This window comes from Acanthaster planci, linkage group LG04 (genome assembly GCF_054643075.1).
Source record: "Acanthaster planci isolate LZ-2023a linkage group LG04, COTS_SCS, whole genome shotgun sequence".
NCBI classification, from domain to species: domain Eukaryota; kingdom Metazoa; phylum Echinodermata; class Asteroidea; order Valvatida; family Acanthasteridae; genus Acanthaster; species Acanthaster planci.
The window spans coordinates 21,333,348-21,354,335 of NC_141780.1; the positions used below are offsets into that span (position 1 = coordinate 21,333,348).

Below are 20,988 nucleotides of genomic sequence, written 5' to 3' on the forward strand. Positions count from 1 at the left end.
AGCTCGAGGACCGAGGAATAAAAAAGTCTGGCCTGAGGAACATTCCTCTCAAACTCTTCTGGAAGCAATTTCATTCAGTACCTGCAATGCACACCATTTCAAATCTTCAGAATGCCACAAATTTCAGAATACTGGTAGGTGTAACATGCTCCAAAATAATGACAGACCAGCTCATCTCCTGACAATTATGTCAAGGTGAATGGTTAAATCATATGCAAATAAGGAAAAATCTTTGAACGTGAAGTGGGGAAAGACATGACAAACTAATTCATGAAATCGAAGTAAGGGACTGCTGAGGAACTGTTCCATGAGTCACAGAATGAAAAAGTGGCATAATGTACATGTACATTAATAGTGAAGGCTGTTTAGTTTGGAGAGGGGAACATAATGACACCATATCAACTGTCGACAGCACTGTTCCTTCTGTAACATGGCATGAGGATGCGATGGCAGGATGATGTGATGGCAAAACAATGCGACAGCACAACAATGCAATGGCACAACGATGTGATGGCACGACGCAACTATGCAATGGCATGGTGCGACTATGCGATGGCACAACACGACGATGCGATGGCAAAACAATGCGACAACACGACAATGCAACGGCACAACGATGTGATGGCACGACGCAACTATGCAATGGCATGATGCGACTATGCGATGGCACAACACGACGATGCGATGGCAAAACAATGCGACAACACGACAATGCAACGGCACAACGATGTGATGGCACGACGCAACTATGCGATGGCATGATGCGACTATGCGATGGCACAACACGACAATGCGATGGCAAAACAATGCGACAACACAACAATGCGACGGCACAACGATGTGATGGCACGACGCAACTATGCGATGGCATGATGCGACTATGCGATGGCACAACACGACAATGCGATGGCAAAACAATGCGACAACACGACAATGCGACGGCACAACGATGTGATGGCACGACGCAACTATGCAATGGCATGATGCGACTATGCGATGGCACAACACGACGATGCGATGGCAAAACAATGCGACAACACGACAATGCGATGGCACAACAATGTGATGGCACAACTATGCGTTGGCATGATGATGCGATGGCAAAACAATGCGACAACACGACAATGCAACGGCACAACGATGTGATGGCACGACGCAACTATGCGATGGCATGATGCGACTATGCGATGGCACAACACGACGATGCGATGGCAAAACAATGCGACAACACGACAATGCGATGGCACAACGATGTGATGGCACAACTATGCGTTGGCATGATGATGCGATGGCAAAACAATGTGACAGCACGACAGTGCGACAATGCAGTGGCATGACAATGCAATGGCACAACGCTGTGATGGCACGACTATGCGTTGGCATGATGATGCGATGGCAAAACAATGTGACAGCACGACAGTGCGACAATGCAGTGGCATGACAATGCGTTGGCACAACGCTGTGATGGCACGACTATGCGAATGCATGATGATGCGATGGCAAAACAATGCGACAGCACGACAATGCGACAATGCAGTGGCATGACAATGCGACAATGCAGTGGCACAACACAACAATGCGACGGCATGATGATGCAATGGCACAACGATGCGAGAGTGTGATGATGCAACGTAGTGTTGGACTCTTTTCCCCATAAAAAAAGAATAAACAAATGTGCCATAGGTTTCAAAAGGAAAAGGGAATTTTTAATCCCGGTATTCAATTAAACATTGATTAAAGTAACATAAATTGACATTGATTAAAGTGTGACTTTCTTGCATATTTAAAAATGATATTTATTTTTCATGTATTTGACTGTCACACATTGCTTTTTTTTTAAAAAACAGTCGCTCAACCAATACCAAAGGCACGTAATTGATCAATCATGATTGTATGCGTGTGTGACACAGACTTCACAATGTTGAACTGGTCTTGTTTTATGCACCAGCCTGGGAAACTAACAAAAGTGCAGTGCAGGCCAAAAGTATGGGGCGCCATCAGGGCCATAATTAATATTTTACAAAACGAATGCTCCAAATAAAAAAAAGCTCAAAGTTTAAAAACAAACGAAAGAAAAGGTGCATAAATAAAGGACATCGATAAAGTGAAAAAGCTAAATTAAAAACAAATGACAGAAAAATGAAGCAAAGTTCTGAATCCTGATTTGCAAACAGCATTTGCGAAATAAACGATGCAAACCTCAAACGATCAGAAAAAAGGAAAGGACAAAATAAAAGAATAAAAGCACAGAAATAAATAATAAAAGCACAAAACCAAAGGATCTTAAGAAAAAAAACGATCAATGGACAGAGTCAAACGATCAAAGGACAAAACAAAATGAACTAAATTAAAGCGAACGTTGAGGGCGGCAATTGCTGGCGCTATGATGACGGTGAGCGTAAATCCGATCTCGAATCCAGCATGTCAAACACACACTAGTAACTGCTTTCCTGTGTGATTCACACACACCTAAGGTAAGGTACTGTATGTATGCTCATAGCTCAGGTTTGCCCGTGGAATTTGCCAAGACTTGATTTGGTTCAGCTCCAGGAAGTACATGTACACATGTAGTAGCGGCTGTGCGAAGAACTTTCTAGCAGGGCGTGTGAGCTAGTTACATGTTATTTTAAATAAAATCCAAATCCAGCCTTGGGAGTACTCCACAGGTTACATTGTGGTGATTTTATACACTATCCGATGCACGTACATGTACCTTAAACCACAACAACCGACTGCTAGGAGTTCTTCCCCGTCATTACCTTATACCACAACCACCAACTGCTAGGAGTTCTTCCCCGTCATTACCTTATACCACAACCACCAACTGCTAGGAGTTCTTCCCCGTCACTACCTTATACCACAACCACCAACTGCTAGGAGTTCTTCCCCGTCATTACCTTATACCACAACCACCAACTGCTAGGAGTTCTTCCCCGTCATTACCTTATACCACAACCACCAACTGCTAGGAGTTCTTTCCCGTCATTACCTTATATCACACCAACCAACTGCTAGGAGTTCTTCCCCGTCATTGCCTTATACCACAACCACCAACTGCTAGGAGTTCTTTCCCGTCATTACCTTATACCACAACCACCAACTGCTAGGAGTTCTTCCCCGTCATTACCTTATACCACAACCACCAACTGCTAGGAGTTCTTCCCCGTCACTACCTTAAACCACAACAACCAACTGCTAGGAGTTCTTCCCCGTCATTACCTTATACCACAACCACCAACTGCTAGGAGTTCTTCCCCGTCACTACCTTATACCACAACAACCGACTGCTAGGAGTTCTTCCCCGTCATTACCTTATAACACAACCACCAACTGCTAGGAGTTCTTCCCCGTCACTACCTTAAACCACAACAACCAACTGCTAGGAGTTCTTCCCCGTCATTACCTTATAACACAACAACCGACTGCTAGGAGTTCTTCCCCGTCACTACCTTATACCACAACAACCGACTGCTAGGAGTTCTTCCCCGTCATTGCCTTATACCACAACAACCAACTGCTAGGAGTTCTTCCCCGTCATTACCTTATAAGACAACCACCAACTGCTTGGAGTTCTTTCCCGTCATTACCTTATACCACAACCACCAACTGCTAGGAGTTCTTCCCCGTCACTACCTTATACCACAACCACCAACTGCTTGGAGTTCTTCCCCGTCACTACCTTATACCACAACCACCAACTGCTAGGAGTTCTTTCCCGTCATTACCTTATATCACAACAATCGACTGCTAGGAGTTCTTCCCCGTCACTACCTTATATCACAACAATCGACTGCTAGGAGTTCTTCCCCATCATTGCCTTATACCACAACCACCAACTGCCAGGAGTTCTTCCCCGTCATTACCTTATACCACAACCACCAACTGCCAGGAGTTCTTCCCCGTCATTACCTTTTACCACAACCACCAACTGCTAGGAGTTCTTTCCCATCATTACCTTATATCACAACAATCGACTGCTAGCAGTTCTTCCCCGTCATTACTTTATACATGTACCATAACAACCGACTGCTAGGAACTTCCCAGTCAAGGATGATTCCTGCTTGCCTTCCTTGGATGCAGAAAACGCTGTGTCCCACATCACAGCCGTCAACAACTGTTTGGCAAAAGCCACCATTTGAACATATATGTCTCTCACTGCACAGCATGTGTGCAAAGATGTTATTTAATGTACAGAGATGTGTGGATACAAATGTACACGTATGTATGCTTGTATAATTTGTATTTATGCCAAGTAGGAGTCATCCCAGGCAATTGTACATGCCATAATATGAAGCTCCAAAGATGTGCTCTGCCATGTGGCTTATGACGTCTGCATCAATCTGCCTTTGAATCCGTCCCCCCGAAGAACAGGAAATCAAATTTGCCAGCTGTAAAGCCGGCTGAGTTTTTCCGCTGATCAACAACTTCCTGAGAGATATCCTGACCGGGATCCCATGGAAGTGGGAGGGAAGGGCTGAAATGGCCAGTGCGTGTGAAGTTTTTCATTAGAGTGATACCTGGGGATTTACCATCCTACCAAGTTCAGGGCCTGTTAAGGGTGGAGTCATCGGTGTCACGACAGTGAAGCATGCAGCCAGGCTTACACATGTAGCACAGTCACGTCTGTGGGGACTGAGATTGCCAGAGAAGGTTGGAGAATATACAGTACCTGTACACATACTGTAAATCATGTACATTTGTACTGTACATGTACATTAAAAATTTATGCACAAGTATCCCTCCTTTTGCTGTAACCATCAAAAACAGTAAAAAAATTCCCCTCCTTTTGATTTCCCCCAGTACACAGACACATATGGGAAATTTGACTGGTTTTGACTGATGTCCAATCAGTGTGTCAAGAATAGGGATACTGTATATACATATATATACTTGTGCCTCGACAAAGGACTACCTGCTCTGGCACATGTACATGTATTGGCCACAATGGCCATTGAACATGACACTGACTGCATATTAAACTTATTCTAAGCCATTTTCATGTTTTCATCAGGGTCAGAGTATCCAGTAGGCACAGCAGCTGTACCAAGGGCTGATGTTCATGTGGGGCCTACATGTACATGAACGAAAGATTTGAAGGCCTGTGAAAAACGCCAGCACCAGAAAATGTAGTTTTGAAAGGTTTAGCATCTTTGTTTGAAGTTTTGATTTGAGAAAGCCTCCGAGTGACCAGTACAATACAGCTCAGGGTCAACCGTCAACGTGATATTTGACATCCTTGACAAGTGCTGTAAATTAACGATGGCTGGTACATTGGGGGCAGTAAAGCCTGTGTACAGTTGAACCTCGTTAAGCATTTTGTTTTTATAAGCAGAATGTTGTATAAATTAACAATCCTCCGGTCTACATGTTTGAGGTTTGACTGCACAGTATGTGTAAACTACACGTAGGCCCAATGATACAGGCAATCCAGCCCTTTTGAACACACTTGTCCATATTAGGAAATCTTTACACGTACACGTGTGTTGCCCCAACTCGTACCTCAACTTTGAAAACCCCAAAATATTTAGTGAATACGAAAAATAATGTATTGTTTTGAAAAGATGGTTATAGAGCAGTTATTCATGATCTACTTTTTTGTGAAAGTCGGGAAGTGCTGATGAAAAAAGTTGTGATATTTGACGCATTTTTGATAAAAGACATGTTTACCCAACTTACCCGTAAGCTGAGTGACTTGCATGCTTACAGTAGCTACAAACACACGCAAACAACCAAGAACACTTATCATCAAGACCTTTTGATTTGATTTAAGAGTTGAGAAAGTTGGAATGATGGGAAGTCACAATGTAAAGTTTGCTATGACACCAAGTGCACTTGTATCTTGTTTGTAAATTTGGTTCTCAAAAAGAGCTGAGTAAATTGACATTAAAGTTTTTGTGTCTCTTGTTTCATGTAGCATATTCCAACTTGCCACCAAGTCTAGGGCTGTGCCAGTTGCTTAAATATTTGATCAACTATCAAATATTTATTTTTTTAATTGAATATTCGTTCGGGTAGGTGAAACTTAGTTAAATGAAAAAGGAAAAAAGAATTTGATAAAAATGATAAGGCCAAATATGTACATGGACCTTTACTTCAAGTTTTTTTTATGTTTTGCTTTCACCCGTTGTGGTGTGGGAACTCAGTCGGACTAAAGGAATAAATCACTCATTTAGACTGAACATCAGTTGGACTCCCAGCCTCCTCCAACTTGGGGACACACCCATGTCCTCAAAATTAATGAGTTAGACCACCACACAAATGTGCATGATCGGTTGAATATTTGCATATAGTATATTCAGTTATTTGAATTGGCACAGCCTTGCACTGTACAAGGTTTTGTAACGTACAACGTACTGTTAGAGGTGTTGATAGAGGAAGATCACCAGGGGTAACAAATGACTCCACCCATTCTCTGATTCGATTTGGTCCGTTGTTGAGTGACTCTGTGGTGTGTGCTTGTCTTTCATTCTCTGTAGTCTGTGGAACAGATGTTATGACAGTGCCGGGTACCAGGGAGGACGGACAGAGGGTGCCATGGATGAGCAAGCCTTACAAGGACTGGGGCCTCTAGCCGACCAGGCCAGTCATGCCAGGGTAAGATTGATGACACGCGCCAACAGCGGCCCCTAACCTGCCGACTAGGAAGAGCCTGTGCCGCCACACGGGGGAAGCCTGTGGTTTTTTTTGCGATCCCAGTCGAGTCATCGGCGGCAGTGGGACCGCAGCGCTGGTGCTGCACAGGCTCGGCCAGTCAGGGTTGAGCGTTGTAAATGCTTAAATGGAGCAGTTGAGAAATCACACAATTTTTGGCAGCGTTGGTTCACATCAGGTCAAAGTGGTGGTAGATTTGCCATGTCATTTGGTCCTCTAACTTGCTAATGCTTTTGCTGACTCAGTGAGCTATGTTCCCTCTTGCTAAAGCTGTCTTGCCCATGTTTACTTGTACAGTTGATGTACCCACACAGTGAACAGTTTAAAAGGATTATGTCTAGCTTTTCAGAGTTTTTAAGTTCAGAGTTTTCATTCCCAAATTTGCTTAACAAGAACAGCATGGCAGGGAATCAAATCATGAGCAAATGCATACATCCCCTGGCAATTTGGCCAGGATTAGCAAAATGTTTCCACCCAGAAAACTCACTTTGCAGTGTCGAGGTAAAGCAGTGCCCTGGCACCCTCGCAAGGCCCGTATTCGTCTGCTGCTTTCAATCAACTTGGAAGTCTTCCAGTCATTCAGGGTCATGCCAAGAAATTAACCAGTCCGGATCGGGGAAAGAGTACATGTACTGGGGAGCCAGCATGGTCATATGGGAGATTGTTACATGTAGTTGACTGCAAGGGAACAGGAACAAGGGAAACACGGTGAAAAACCCCAGCGAGATGTTGACTTCAGTCAGTTGTGTCCCACTTCCTTTCATAAATCTGGTCATAAATTATGGTTAGGTTCCTCTGGTTCAACTCTGCCTTCTCAAGTACATACATGTACATACATGTTCGGTGGGAATTTTGTGGGTTCCTCTGTCATGTTGGGCATGCTTACCTGTACCTGTACGCCAGGATGTAATGAGTCCAGGCTGGTCCCCTGGGCTCATAAACCCCCTAAAATTGTGAAGTTAGGCACCAAGGAACTGAATTTAACCCAGTTTTCACCATTTTTTTTTTACTGTAACACATTTTGCATGAGTCATGGTTTGTGCTGGTATTTATCACTCGTCTCCGCAACCCTCAAGGTCCCTGTGCGCCTTAATCCATGGGTCACATGATCCCAGCTGTATATTTTTCCCGATCCTGGCTTGGGATGATCACCGTTGTTTTGTGAGATACATCGTGATCTACTCCACGCCCTGCTCGTTTTGTTTGAAGTCAATCCCCAGATTACGTCTTGAGTCACTGGGAGCAGTGCTGTTGTTGAGTCGCTGTCACTCCTTGCTGGAATGCAGGCAGAGAAGTGTCCACCTATCATTTCTTCTGCGTTTCCTGTTGGGGTCCGGAACATCCCGACAATACCTTTGGGGAATGTTTGGCACTGCATAAATTGTGATTGATGATTAGAATTTGGCTGTGCGTTTTTTGAGAACAGAACATGATGAACTGTTGCAAAGTCTTGTACGTGGTCGTTGTGATTGCTTTCTGCAAAGGTTCTACATTGTGCTTCTGAAATTATCGTTTTGTTTGAGCCTATTCCCGTCCACTGATACAAATTCTGCTGTGTTCTTTCAGAGGTTCATTCATACGCAAAAATCTGTGGAAACCCGTGGCAGAAGTTTTACTACATTACGAGAGAGAAGACATTGGAGGCAATCCGAGTGGGATTGAACCTTCTACTTTTCAACGTCTACAGCATTTGGGCACCAGTCTCACCAGCCCATGAGAGACTGATTAAACTTGTCTTTACCTCATCGCGTAGAGGAAAAATCCTTGCCGAAAATTCTACCCACGGGAAACATGTGTTAGCGCTTTAGAAGGGAAAACGTTAGACTTGGGCACAGAGTGCTCTTGTAGTTGCAGATTGTGTTGTCAGCCCTCACCACGCCTACCACTTAACTTTGAGAACTGGAACTGGTGAATTATTATTTTTCTTTTTGGAGACCAAGTCGTTTTCTCTGTGACACTCAAACGCCCTGGCCTTCAAGAGTTCCCGGTCCCTTCACAGTCCAGGCCCATGTTCATTCTCGACCGGCACCCCATCAACAACTGCCAAACCTTCCCGCCACCCACCATGGCTTTCTTGCACCTGCCCCCGTTCATTGAGAATGTAATTGCCCCAAACTCTGTCCCTACGCAGGCCCTGGCCTACTTCGAGCAGCTGAAGCAGTCGGACGAGGGATGGAAGCTGTGCACGGAGGCCGTAACTCAGGGGATGTACGAGAGCGACCACATCAAGTTCTTCTGCTTCCAAGTCCTGGAGAACTTCCTCAAAACGAGGTCAGTTGGATACAGTTATTCCAGGGTGCAGGTCAGAACACTCAAATTTGCCTGTATTTATTGACCCATACTTGTGTCATTTCTGCTTTCTCAGGTACATTTTTGTTCTAATGCCAAAGTTAATTAACCAATCCAATTCTAGAGGTTAGTTAACGCCTCTTCTCACTTCATGCAGGCCCAACCCCTACCCACTCCCTCTAAAAATAAAATATACTTGTTTCAATTCCAGAGCAAATGTTATCATCAACTATCCCAGCTAATCTCTTCCCCTTTCTCTCACGCACAACCAACCACTTCCCCCTCCCCCCCAACAAATTAATTTATAACTCTTAGAAAGCTACTGGGAAGGAAAAGTAGGACTTAGAAGAAGTGCTGCTGATTTACCTGCCCCAAAAGTTTTAGATGGCATTATGGACGTACAGGCCTGCATGTAGGATGGCCACAAACACCGAATAGTGCAGGTTTCTATTGGGGTCCTGCAGTGAAAAATAAAGTAAATTTAATTAATTAATTAATTAAAAATTAGAAACTTCAATCACAGACACACGTGTACAGGTGCCTGTGTGATGAACAGTTGTATGTGTACATGTTCATGAGCTTTGTTCAGTTTCGATGTTGTCAAAATGCTGGTGCTTGTGCACGTAGCACTTAGCAATTTCATCTCAGTCACAACAAGGCTTTGATGAGATTGCACACTCGTAGACTTCACGTGGTGAGCGTAGACCCGTGGAAATTGATTATTTCTTGTTTTCGTCTCTAATACATGTACATGGAAGCAGTCTCTCAGCAGCGAGGGTAATGTGCATATCCATTGAAGTATCCATTTGGTGTATTATCGATCAATTTGAATACTTGCAGATTGTTCAAGAGGTTTTGAAGGATTTTGTAGGGTTTGGGATGGTAGAACCCAACTGCTGGTGCTGGCAGTACATTTATACACTGTATTATAGGGCTGTGCTGAATATCTGAATATTCAATGGGTTATCAAATATTATTTTCCGAATTTAAATATTTGAATGCAAAATTTGTGAAAAGGGAGAATTTAGATTTGTTTTAAATGAGAAAAATTGCAGTATGGAGGCTTGTTTCAAGCTGATTCAAATGAAAAGCAACAGAAATCTAACGATTCAGAAGTAAATTATTCATTGAAAAATTGTAAACAGAATAGAAATTTTCAGCAGGGCAAGAAGTATTGTTTGTCTCTTAAATCTTGCTGTAAAATCGTGGCTGGAGATACTCCCAGACGTATAAAGCTCCATGTTATGCTTTTATATTGATCATAATGTACAATTTTGTGTCTAATTGCAACTGATTTTTAATATGGTTTGTTCATCAACAATCTGCTGGTCGTCTCAACCGAATATTCCGATATTCATTCGAACTGAAGGTCGAATATTCGAATAGTGAATTACTCGAATTGACTCAGCCCGACTTTGTGACTTGACTCCACCTAGGCTGGAGTTGATCCAGTGCACACTGCCACCAAAGCAACTGTTTCACTTTGCTCAGCAGGCTGCCTAGAGGGAACTGGAGGGGTCAGGGATTAAAGAAGTCAAAAAGTGTTGAGAAAAAAGTTCAGATGTTACAGAATTTGGGTTTGAAGGTGAACCTTTTGTGAACCTCCAAAAGAATTATTCCTCAAAAGCGAAACAAAACTTAAAACCATTTGCATCACACCTCCATAAAAATTATTTTTGTAATCTTGATATTAGATTCAGCTAAAGTGTGAAGTAATAATTATAATGTACGCAGTATGCATGAGTCTCACAGACTACACCGTACTATGTACCAGTCCCTTTTGTTGTGTTTCTGCTGATCTGTATACTTTAATACCAGCAGGACTTTGTACTGGAGACTTGGTTGAAAATCTGTCCTAGATTCTCCGCTAGGGAGACTAACAAAGAGCCTCGTAATTCCCTAAACCAACTGGTTCTGTTGCTCACACTGACTTCACAATAATATCCGTAGGCACCATTACTGTCTTTTCCTTCTTCTTTTTTTTTGTCGCAAGGCAGGAAATGCAAGATTATTCACCAATTTTCAAGCCGGAAAGACGTTTATTATATGTTAAACCCACTTTCTTTTGGACCTGTAGTTTAGACAGATGTACCTTTAATGCATCAATTAAGATTTTGTAACATCACATCCGATACTTTAATTGAAAAAAAAAAAAACGAAGAGTAAACGGAATTAACTGTCATTAATGAGGAGGAAATTGGGGCTGTTGTCTCATTTAAATTACACGGTGACCAAGTTTCCAGAAATTGTCTCAAGTCCTGAAATAATTAAGTTTGATTTAAAGGCATCATTACAGGCCGCAGAATCCACGAGTTGATCACACAGAACAGTGGAGGTGCATAATTGGGTTGAAATGTGTCGGAAAAAGGAAGCTTGCGTGATGAATTGTGGGCGTAAGATTTCAGGAGCCCAAGCCTCTAATTATAATCAGGTGCAGACAAGCATTTCGTGTACGGTATGGGAAAGCAACCATTCGAATATAGGCTGGAAAAAATGAATTTGGGGCTGCATGTTGATATTGCCTATTTCCCTGACCCTCCTAATGTTAATATCAGAATTTCTATGCATACATGTGCACACTTTAGGGGGTCTGAGATTCTTAAAGCCAGTTCGGTACTCCCACAGTGCATGCACATCATGAAATAGAGCATAGGTCATTGAGAGTAACTGGTACGCTCAACTGAGGTTGGGTCTGTCAGCAGGGCCACACAGTGATTCACAGGCACGGAGTTGTTTTTAGCTGCCATGGTTTTGTCCCAGGTGGCCTTGCCTCATTGAAATACAATGTACCCAGTTGGCCTGTAGAGGCTTTGCATGGTAGCCATCTTGCAGGGCAGTTCTTTTGTTCCACAGAGAAACCTCCTTTGTGCATACCCTGTGGAACAGAAGCACTGGCCTGCAAGATGGCAGCCATGCAAACCCTCTGTTGTGCACTGATCCGATAACAGCAGCAGTGAAGACATTCCAGAGTTTTAAACGACTGTCATTTTGTCTTTTTCTCCTCCTTTCAAACAATGCTACATCAGATATTCCACTGCCATCCCATCTGACCAACAGATCTTGAAGCAGTCGCTGTTACAGTGGCTACAAATGCAGGTAAGAAGTCCAGGCACGACATGACGCCCCCTCCCCCGGAGGGTTTTCACAACGAAATGGGTCATAATGTAATGAGCACCTTACAAAGAAATGTTGGTGAATATAGTTTCTGACGTAAGTACAGTCGACTGTTGAGACGGAGCACTCCAATGGCATAATCCAGTCACAAAGAGCCAATTCTGGGGTCCCAAGTCCATTGAAATCTCTTGTTTTCCCTTCTTTTGCAAGTCTTTTGCTGTAAAACAAGGTTTTGGTGAAAGCAAAGCCCGAAAATCCCCTCAGCCTTTTTTTGGAACGACAGTGATCATATTCTGTGTCCCCATTACAATGCTAATACATGTACATGTATATTGGATCGTCAGGTTGTAGAGCCACTGAAGGCCAGCACCGGTACATGTACATGTAGTTTTTCTTTCAAGTTAGCATATGAGATTACTGTTTTGAATTGCAAAAATGCTAATAATTAGCAGTAGAATTGATAATTAAAATATTTTGTGGCCTTAGAAGTAATCTAACATTCTGTGGCACCTGCAGCTGCTTTTATGAGTGTGTGGACACATGTATATGAAAGATGACATGCATACACTTGCCTATCGTCAGCCCTTATGCATATTTTAGTGCAAGTGTGAATTTACGTTTCTAAAGGCTACTCGCAGCTCAGATGGTCAACAAATGACCAATTATAATTGTGCACTGTTTTCATTAGTATGCGATGCAATGTGTGTCATGGATGATATGGTTTTAGAGATATTAACATACATGTAGCATCGCTGATGCAAACACATGCAGTGTTACAAATAATGGTAAAACCCTGCCTCATACAATTGCTTAACATTACAGAAAGGGCACAAGGTGGCATGTATATGTAGGCCTGTGCCGGGTACTCAAGTACCTGCCCGTCAATATCAAAGCCTGGTTCCTTTTCGTCAGGCCAGGTACCCGTAACCCCCCCCCCCAAAAAAAATCAATAGTGAAGGCCTGAAAAATCACTGTGCCACTGAAAAACCCGGTCCCAGGGTCACAACTCGGGTTCAGAAATCGACAGAGCTACTTTTGGTCCAAATTAAAAGTAACACTTTGTTGAATAAAAGTTAGAGGAGATTCCCCTCTAATGTTGAGAGCAACGTGCTGCTTCCTACGTAGGACAGAAGAGCCCCGTTTCGGGAACATGGTCTGCTGGGATTGCATGCAAAGTCTACTCTATTTTTTAAGGACGGGTACCCAAAGCAGGTTTCCGGTTCTTTACCCATAAATGCACACCCCTAGTGGCATTTAGATAATGAGAAAACGACATCACATACATGTATGACATACATGTAGCATTCACCGACAAATCCAGATAGCATGAGAGACCGTGGAGAAGCGTCATCGACACACGAGTACAGAAGCATTACATTGACAGGCAGCACATAACATCAAAGACAACAAAGGCAAACCATTTCACAGCGAATGACAAGCACTTCAGGATGACAACTTCCAGGGCAGTGACACATGGTAAAGTGTCAGAGATGCACACAGAATTATGCATCATGACATTGTCAGTGAGACAAAAAGCCATGAGCAGGCTACCGACGATAGCAGTGCAGGAAGCCAAGACAGCGATGGAAACCAGTGACAGCTTAAAGTTTATGGATGTTGATTGTTAACCACTTGCTGCCAAGGGACTCATTTTCGAGAACGCAGACTTTATACACGGAGTCGGGGAACCTGAAATAGGACAAAGGGAACTGGGGATTGTAACAAAAGACCATACTCCGAACAAAAAACCAGGCTGCTGGGCATTACCGACATTTTTCACTCTCAATAGTAGAGATAATCAAGACTTGTTTTGAAACAGTATACCACGGTTTGGGGCATTTAGAGTGAGCGGATTACCACCGGTGACAAAAGCGTTCCACCACCACAGTGATGAGCCACACAGCACCGCTGCATGCTAATCTGGCCCTATTGGAAAGTGGTCAGCAGTGCACTGTGCCAGGTTCATGAACAAAAGAAAGTTATATAACACTGCACAATCTGGGCTCTTTTTACAAGGCTGCAGGCCTGGCTGAAGTACTTGTGCGTCAATAGATTTTGTCTGTCAGACTAGAGTGGCCACCAGACAGTAATTGGTGTGGTCTAAACATCCATTAATTGAAATGATGAATTTTTGAAGAATTTAAAAATTGAAAATCTTGGAAAAGTCCCGATTATGTGCTTTGCGTTTTTCAAACCACCCGGCAGCAAGTGGTTAAGAATGCAGTGCCAGTCCCTTGTCGATGGATTCCACTCACAAAATACAGTACAGACTCTGAACACTAAATAAATGTGATGGAAAAGCACATACATGACGTCAAATATGGGTGACCAAGTTTAACATACATGTATGCCCAACACATCCAAAGTTCATCAAACCTCCATGACTTGGTCAGTAGAACCAGGTCACTGCATGCAGTCAGGATTCCCAGTTGGTAAGAAGAAAAAAACTATACAGGATTGCGACAGCTTTAAGCATCAATCAGTGACCGCGGTTGCCAGGGGCGATCTGTCATTCAGGACTCAAATTAGAACCAGCCCTACATGTAGCCCAGTATTTGGACTGTCAGAAATGGCCGCCGCAGGAGTTAGACACATGCGGGCCAATCATTGGCTTAGAAACTTGGAAACAAGAACGCTGCCATGATTCAACATAGCCAGTTCTTCAGGCCGTGCTCAGTTAACCAGATCATTAATTTTTCCTCTAATCCAATCTAATAATTTGTCATTGTCAGCTGTCAGTGAACAAAGCAAACAACTTATGCAGACCAAGGATGAAATAGCAGAAATTGGAGAGCATCAGTGTCAAATAAATGTAGATCGGCCAAGACAGAGTGTAGTCAGCGGAGAATGATTGATTGATATGTTTAATAAAATTAACTTAAATTAGCCCCAGTGGAGAATGATTGATTGATATGTCTAATAGAATTTTCATAAATTAGCCCCAGAATTAATGACCGTTTCCCTGTACTTGGATTTTGTTTTTGCATAGTGGACATTACTCTTGTTTGCATTTGTAATTTCTTTGTTCAGCTTTACAAAAACCTTGATGGTTCATGTTATTGGATCTATGGAGATAAGTCTTTGTTTAATTCCCAAGGTCTCTCGCATCATGCATGTGATCTAGGTGGTTATGAGTGTGTAGACGCCTTCAATTATGGACCTATAACAATAGGGGACAATAGGGCCCACGGTTGCCGAAGAGTCCACTTTTGGAAAACATGTACAAAACATATGGGAGGTCTTCCGAAAAAGTTAAAGTATGGACAAAAGAGGAACAATAGGGAGCCCAGGATTGAAGGCGTTTACACACTTGTGTGTGTGGGCACAGAGTAGATGCAAGTATCAGAAACAAGCGTGACAAACCCTTTGTGGGACACACGGCAACAAATGCATTGAAGATTCAAACCAGCCTCTTGTCTCCGTCGCTGGCTCCTGTATTTGAAGCCTTGCTCGTTTTCCTTCCTGCAGACCATTTCAACTCACGAGGAGAAGAACTTCATCCGCAACAAGGCGGCCCAACTCTTCTCCCTCCTCTTCATCAATGACTACCCCCACCGCTGGCCGGGGTTCTTCCGGGACCTAATCCAGCTCCTGCACGCCGGCCCCAAGGCCGTCGACATGTACCTGCGCATCTTGATCGCGATTGACGAGGACGTGGTGGACCGAGAGCTGTTGCACACCCAGGAGGTACAGGAGAATGCTCGTCTATTTTCACCTCTGAAATGTCAGGCGCACATTGCATGCCTACTGAAACAAAACCCTGCTTCAAAATTAGAGCAGGAACTACGTCTTTCCGTCGAACAGCTACCAAGTAATATTTCAGGTGTAACCTGTTTCTAGTTGTGCAACCAAAATATCCCTGACACCTTATGTTTAAGGTTGAGTCAGTTTGAATAATTGGACACTTTCCTGTTCACAGTTTTTCCTCTCTGAAGAAAATAATGTTCAGCCTCAGGTGCCTTCCACGATGAGATGTTTTACAACGAGACGATTAGCATGCACGCCTTACATGACCCGTGCTTTTCAAACCAGCAGCTCTAGTCTGAACAGCGAGCTCAGTTAGAATGTTGAATTGGACGAACCAGACAAGTTTGAAGAATCAGTGGGGGAATGATCAGTTGAAGATTGGATTACAATCAAAGCGATTTACAATTCACAAGTACGATGCCAGTTTCTGCCTTGAAGAGGTCATCAGTTTCACGGTTGATACGTTGCACATTATGCAGTTAGCCATCTGATCCTCATTGATAACTCGCAATAGCACAGACACAGTAGCCTCCCAAATTCGTCATTCTCACCCAAAAATCCGACTCAAATCTTGTGAATCCTCCCCCCCAAAAAGAAACAATTTCATGTGGCTCTCTGATGTTGACTCTTCTGCAATGAGCTGCAAAAATTACCTCTCGCCTGCTGTTTCTTTGCAGCATAGTGTATTGTACATTGTACCTGTCATGACCTCCATACCAACCACACTGGTGTTAAGTTGTTGACAGTATAAAAGCGGAGGACCAAAAGAATGATCGTCCGAACCGCTGAGTCTTTGCTCATTTCTGAATTAAAATAATGGGGTCGTTGTCTGCCTTGCCTGCCGTAGGATGCCCAGCGGAGCACAGCGTTGAAGGACAGCATGAGAGAGCACTCACTGACGGAGATAGTCAGCTCCTGGTACCAGATCCTGGTGAGTATCTGCAGCTGTGTGCGGTCTCAGTCTGGTCCCCAGACACATAAACGCACAGACCGCCAGTCTGGTGCGTATTACTGTGATTTTGAAAAGCATGGGCGAAGCTATGGATGGTAGCGCGTTCAGTGAGCATTACGCACAGTGCACTTACATTGCCTGCACTTTGTTTGCTTGTGCTGAGCTCCCAAAATACGTTCTCCCTTTTCGGTCTTTGGTACTGCTATCTCTCCTTTTCAAATGTTGTAAATGCAACATTTAGACTCTACATGGGCCAGTTTAAGTAAATAACGGAGTTTTCTCACAGTAAAAAAAATAGCTTCGTGTAATTTTTGGGGGGGCTGGAGTTTGTCAACTGTGCTTAAAATTCCCTATACCGAGGGGAGAATTTTTCCTTAGTTTTGATTTTAGTCAGTTGCCGCGCAGATCATGAAGTGATTATGTAGTTTGAATGCGATCTGGCAGTCTGTGCACTTACATGTCTGTGATCTGATCACCCACCCATTTTCTCGGTAGGAATAGGGAGTCCACAAATACCCTGTGCCTCAAGGCCTCAGACGCTGACACTGAGTCAGTTGAATTTTACTGAAATCCCTCTTTGGATCAGTTGGTCGTCAGCACAAAGATAGACAGCTGTGTCATTTTGTGCATTGCAATAAACACCCCCTCATATGGATATGAGATTACAGTTGGTGCCATCCAACAACTGTGCTCCACTGGTCCTCTTTAATAACTGTGCATTAAACCGACTGGAGTGACGACAGCACATTTTTTGTATTGGCAAACAACTGTACGCACGCGGACGCTTTGCAGCATTCTGCCCCGTACAGAAAATGCCTGCCAAAGACTATATCGTGTGAAATTTGTTCGTGTGTGCACCGTCAAACCACTGTCAAAACATAGAAGAGTTAATGACACCCTGTTAAAGCAAACACTCGAGCTACAGTTAAACCTGCTACACATCGATTTGGTTTGACTGCTGTGCAGGCCTGGGCCACAGTAAGTACAAGCTGGATAGGTGTGCATTCAAAACCAGTACAGAAGTGACAGTTACACAGTTGTGCTTACTAGTAAGCCGTCATAGTTTTTCACATTTATTTATTGATACCTGAGACAGTTTCCCTGTTCAACAATGTGCAACGTGACTGGGTATAACAATTTGATAATGCCGCTGCGATTTGATAATGCCCGCTGCGTAAAAATGTGCTTGCACCTGGATACAAGATGGGTTAATCTATTCCTGTTGGTCATGTGTCTGTGTTCCCCATGCAGAACTTGCCACGCGTGCTTGAAGTCTATATATGGAGATTCTTGTGGACTTCTTGCACAAGGAATACACCAAAACATTAACGGGGGGTGTTAGGGAAAATGATGGTAAAATTCATGAACAAAATCCTGGAAATTTATCCTACATTGACTTCTTTTGACTCTCGGACTAAAACGGTATTTATGAATGGGAATAAATATGTGCTTGGTCTGTCTTAAAGAAGTCCATAAATACAATTTATGTGCTTGGCTGGCCTTAAACGTGCGTTGGAGACCAGCTCAGAAGAATGGACACGACTAATGCCCGAGCCTGATCACGAATTACAGTCTTTGTTGTACAGTGGCAATTATCAAAGAAATACAAACCTGTGGATAAATGGTATCCATTGGAGGTAATTCTGTCCCATTTCTGATTGACAGAAAATGTATGAAAACACAAACCCCGAACTGACTTGTCTATGCCTGGAGGTCATCGGAGCCTATGTGTCCTGGATCGACATCAACCTCATTGCCAACGACCGGTTTGTGTCGTTGCTGCTCCGTTACCTCTCCGTCGACGTCCTGCGGGAGAGCGCCTGTGACTGCTTCCACGAGATCATCAGTAAAGGGATGGATCCCGTGGCCAAGACAGAGCTGGTGGAGTCCATTACGAAAGTGCTGCATGATTCAGGGGTCATTCCACCGACTGATGTAAGTGTCCAATGGCTTCATGTCTCCCAGGGACATGGAGCATTCTAGCAGGATACCGTGGAATTTGTCGTGGCTGTTTCTCAGCCAAAAAGGATGTGTGAATCCCACCCTTGCGAGATCCTTCAGAGTTCACTACGGGGTGTTGGGCAGAGTTTGCAGGATTCAGCAAGGTGGATCCTCGCAACTATTGCTGCACAGGGAACGTGAACAGCTCTCGAATGTCAGTTTCAAAAATGTGCCAATGGTCTCCGACACAGTGGAAGATTCTAGAAGCTTCATGAAGGTTCTTGACAAAACTGTTCATGAAGTCAGTGCCCAAACTTGTTGAATTGAAGTAGCTAGGGTTGAATTTAGACACCTTGTATTTTCATTCAGACATCCAATATTGAAAGCATGACAGACTGCAATGAGTCTTTCACTTGCACAAAAATGAGACATTTCAACGTGATAATTTCAGTACGTAACTTGCTTCATGCCCAGTTTCTAAGGTATGATACTGGAACCTTTTGAGCAGATTTTGGAAGGGGGCAGGAAGATGGCAGTAATCTGAAGTGTGGAACTCTCATTGAATCAAGTTAGAGTTACGGTGTAAAGGATCTATGAGATCAAAGTGGATCAATATTTACACAACTTTGTTTTGTTGTCTCCTGCACAGGACGATGTGGATTTCCTAGCGAAACTGTCCAAGTTGACCAATGGAATTGGCACGAATCTTATTGCCAGTTGGGAAAAGTAAGTAGCTGATGTCATTCTTGATTCTGCAGCCAGTAAGGTTTTTGTTGTATTTGCTGTGTTTTTTTTTTGTTTGGTTTACCACAGCTGAGTCAATTTGAATTATTCGGTCATACCGACCAGCAGATTGTTGATGAACAAACCATATTCAAAATCAGTTGCATTTACACACACAATTGTACATTATGATCAATATAATAGCTTCTCACATCTAGGAGTACCTCCAGCCACAATTTAGCAAGATTTAAGAGATGAACAAGACTTGTTGCGCTGTTGAAAATTTCTGTTCCTTTTAAATTGTTTACTGAATAATTTACTTTTTAAATCGTTGTAAGATTTCTGACACTTTTCATTTGAAACTGCTTGGAACAAGCCTCCATAGTGCAATTTTTCTCATTTAAAACAAAAGAAAATTTTCCTTCCCTTTTCAGGAATTTTGCGTTTGAATATACAAATTCAAAAAATATTATTCAAATATCAACAATCAATCGAATATTCAGATATTGGGCACAGCCCTACTCAGGTAATAAACTTGTTTCTTCTGCTGTCTTCAATATCTTCATCATTTGATTCAGATCACCACTGTCAATAAGTTCACTGCAATCGTCGTGTTACAAGTGGCAAAAATGGGTTGTAAAATTTCACATTCCTGTGGTATTATCCTGTTATTCTTAACCAGCAAACCTGTTCTGTTTTATTTGGATCCAGACTTACTAAGACACGAGACAGCGCCCTCACTGCCAAGACCTTACAAGCCATCGAGAGCAAACTGCCACTTCTCTTTGAGTTTCTGGGTCACGAAGATGACGACATCTCGCTGGCGGTGACGGGATTTGCTCACGACTACATCGGGGTTCTCAAACAGGTCAGTCAACCGAGGCCTGAGAGTCCTTCCGGGAAACTTTCAATTTCCTGATTGGAGATTGGAACCACTACTGCAGAAAACTTGCAGAACAGTGTGAAAGCAGATGCATAGTCACTGACAATAACCTTTTGTTATTTCTCTCTAGATTTCAAGACCATTTTGCATTCCCATCCAGACATTGCTTGGTATTCAAATTGAAAAGGATCAGTTCTTCAGCTTATCTGTTGAACATTAAATTGAAAATTCTAAATTTAATAACTGAAAATACCGTATTGCAACTGGAAGATTTATGAATGTGAGGGATAAAAATCTTCATTTCTGCAAGCTAGAAATCCTGGACTCTTAATGCGGTGTTCCAAGTTACAAAATTTAAAAATGATGGCAGTGGCTAAAAACATTGAATTTGGCCTAGGGAGTGGGCGGAGCCTTAGCATGGGGTTCAGGCCCAATTTTATTTTGTTCGGGTCTTGTATATTTCGGGACACCATAAAGGCAGATTTTTTGGTTCAAAATTAGATGCAGTTTTAGACATTCGTTGACAGATTTTTTATTGTAAAATGAAGTATTTGAATGTATCATTTTGAACTTCGTTGTAAAATTGTAGAGCTTGTAGGTAACCTTTTAAACATGGTGAGAGGCAAGCAGAACTTGATGGCTGGGTCGTCAGGATACCTCTGTAGGTAGGAGGGCAGGATATGGGGCC

The 20,988-nt window shown here is 43.0% G+C and overlaps 1 protein-coding gene across 2 annotated transcripts in view; it reads left to right on the top strand.

Annotated features, from left to right (window-relative positions):
* Positions 1 to 20,988, top strand: part of xpot (exportin for tRNA) — a 49,970-nt gene that overhangs the window by 1,402 nt on the left and 27,580 nt on the right. For both annotated transcript variants that reach the window (XM_087136326.1, XM_087136327.1), the window contains exons 2-9: positions 6,477 to 6,594; positions 8,783 to 8,922; positions 11,967 to 12,036; positions 15,523 to 15,741; positions 16,649 to 16,732; positions 18,419 to 18,688; positions 19,344 to 19,420; positions 20,129 to 20,285. In XM_087136326.1, coding sequence (XP_086992452.1) covers positions 6,535 to 6,594; positions 8,783 to 8,922; positions 11,967 to 12,036; positions 15,523 to 15,741; positions 16,649 to 16,732; positions 18,419 to 18,688; positions 19,344 to 19,420; positions 20,129 to 20,285 — 1,077 coding nt within the window. In that variant the 5' untranslated portion in view covers positions 6,477 to 6,534. The remainder of the gene's footprint in view (positions 1 to 6,476; positions 6,595 to 8,782; positions 8,923 to 11,966; positions 12,037 to 15,522; positions 15,742 to 16,648; positions 16,733 to 18,418; positions 18,689 to 19,343; positions 19,421 to 20,128; positions 20,286 to 20,988) is intronic.